The 2,027-nt window shown below is 58.4% G+C and overlaps 1 protein-coding gene across 1 annotated transcript in view; it reads right to left on the minus strand.

Annotated features, from left to right (window-relative positions):
- The window catches only part of EXOSC4 (exosome component 4), a 3,353-nt gene extending 1,762 nt beyond the window's left edge, over positions 1-1,591 (minus strand). Inside the window, exon 1 of the mRNA XM_077758106.1 lies at positions 1,300-1,591. Within this exon, the coding sequence (XP_077614232.1) occupies positions 1,300-1,353 (54 nt within the window). The 5' untranslated portion in view covers positions 1,354-1,591. The remainder of the gene's footprint in view (positions 1-1,299) is intronic.
- Between the last annotated feature and the right edge of the window lie 436 nt (positions 1,592-2,027).

Here is a 2,027-nt window from a genome sequence, read left to right on the forward strand (position 1 = left end):
CAGCTCCCCGGCGCGCCGCCCGTCCACCCGGTAGCCCTGATCCGACAGCAGCTCCAGGCCCGCCATGCCGCCCGCCGCTGGCCACGCTTCCGCCTCCAGCAAAACTACAGTTCCCGGCGGCCCACGGTTTCCGGCGGCCGGACCCCCACTTCCGGCCTCGGAGACCTCCGGCTCTCCGGGGGGCCGGAGGCCCCGCGTTCCCTGCTTCCGGCCCCGGGACTCCGGCGCTGCTGGGCGAGGGCGGGGGCGCTGTGCCACGGCGGCCCGCGGTGGAGACCGGCTGGAAGACGAGCCCGCCTGCCGCGGCCCTGCGGCCTTGTCGCGGGGGCGGGTCTTATGCCCCCCGGGACCTCGCGGGACGGTCCCGCGGCCGTGAATGCCTGCGGCCCCCCAGGCCGAGACCCCCTTTGTGTTTTCTTACCGTTCCGTTTTTACGGTTGTACATTGAGAAGACTTGACACCTGGTTTGTGTGTACACACGCACGCCCGCACTCCTCGTAGGCAGGGCGTCTAAGATTTTCTTTCCCATGTTGGCCTGGTTCTGCCCGCACATCCCTTACCTTAATAAGGACACGGAGTTCTTTCCGTGCTTTCTCCACGCTCAGGTGTGGTTACGTGTGCATCAGACACGGGTACACACAGTTGTACAGCCACGTGGCGTTTGATCCCTGGGTATTGTTAATTTTTAGTGGGATCGTTTTATACGCACTTTTCTGTTTTTCACTCAAAAAATGCCTCATGAAATCCACGCAAACAATCCTGTGAAACTCTCATTAACTTTTACTGTCGGATGTATCCCGGCTACTGCCCCATGTGGGCAGTGGGTACGTGTCGAAGGGCTTAGATGATGGGCATAGAACCCCACAATCGGGATTCTCGGAAGAGTAAGTGTGAGACTTCCTTTCCCCTCTGTTCCCACCGTGAGTGTTACATTTTTACATAACCCTTGCCAGCCCTGCGCGAACTGACTCCGCCTCACTCTTTCCCATGTCCCGACTGGGTGTATTCCAGCATCTGGTGGCAAGAAGGGGGTTCCTCCCCGGGTACCTCCTGCCCCACGTGTCTCTGTTTCCCAGGGGCCATAGCCCCCAGCAGCCCCCCTGCAGCCGCCATTCGGCTCCCCTGCGCTGCTCAGGAAGCCAGAGGCCACGCTCCAACTTTCAAAGTGGGGAGATGAGCGAAAGGATTGCAACGTGCACTGAGATCCTCTGGGGCTTAGGAAGGTGCGCAGGCCCACTCCCAGCATGCCTTTCCCTTCCGCCCAGCGCCCATGTCCTCTGAGAATGAAGGTACCCTCACCCTTTCCAAAAGGGGTTGAGTAGGGCTTGCATGTCTATTTATCTCTTGCTGCATAACCTTAGCGACTTCGAATAACAAAAAATAATTCTGTTATTAAACCTTGCAGTCCAGAGGGTTGCCTGGCTCATCTAGGTGGTTTGCACTTGGGATCCTTCCTGCCTGTGGTCGCTGTGAATGGCGACAGGTGTGGTCTTGAGGGCTTCCTCTCCTGCGTCTGTGGTGGTGGTTGCTGGCTGTTGGCCTGTGGGACGGCGCACCTCCCCGTGGCTTCTCCATGCAGCCCCTGCTTCCCGGAAGCATGGTGCCCGGGTTCCTCGGTGACCTCAAAAGACAAGAAAGTGGACACGTGTGGTGTTTTAAGACCTAGCCTCAGAAGTCACTGTGTTCTTCCCAACAGACTACATGGGTCAAGGTGGTCACAGAGGTCTGCCCGGGCTCAAGGGGTGGGGACACGGCCCCTGCCCCTCAAAAGAAACAGGGTTTGTTGTGCCCGATTCGCGAGTTCCCAGAGACCTCCAAGGAGCTGGCACCGATGCAAATACAAAAGGGTCTTTATTACAAGCTCGAACAGGGGCTCACCCGCCTACCGGTGTCGTGGCAGCAAGATGAAGGGAAGAACAATAGCGAACAGGGTTTTTAAGGAGTGAGGGACGGGGGTGTTACAGTACGTGTAGCATCGTCACATAAGCACCAATTACAATTGTCCAGCACCCCTGGTGACAGCTTTG

Source organism: Crocuta crocuta, unplaced genomic scaffold (assembly GCF_008692635.1).
Source record: "Crocuta crocuta isolate KB4526 unplaced genomic scaffold, BGI_CrCroc_1.0 scaffold327, whole genome shotgun sequence".
NCBI lineage: Eukaryota > Metazoa > Chordata > Mammalia > Carnivora > Hyaenidae > Crocuta > Crocuta crocuta.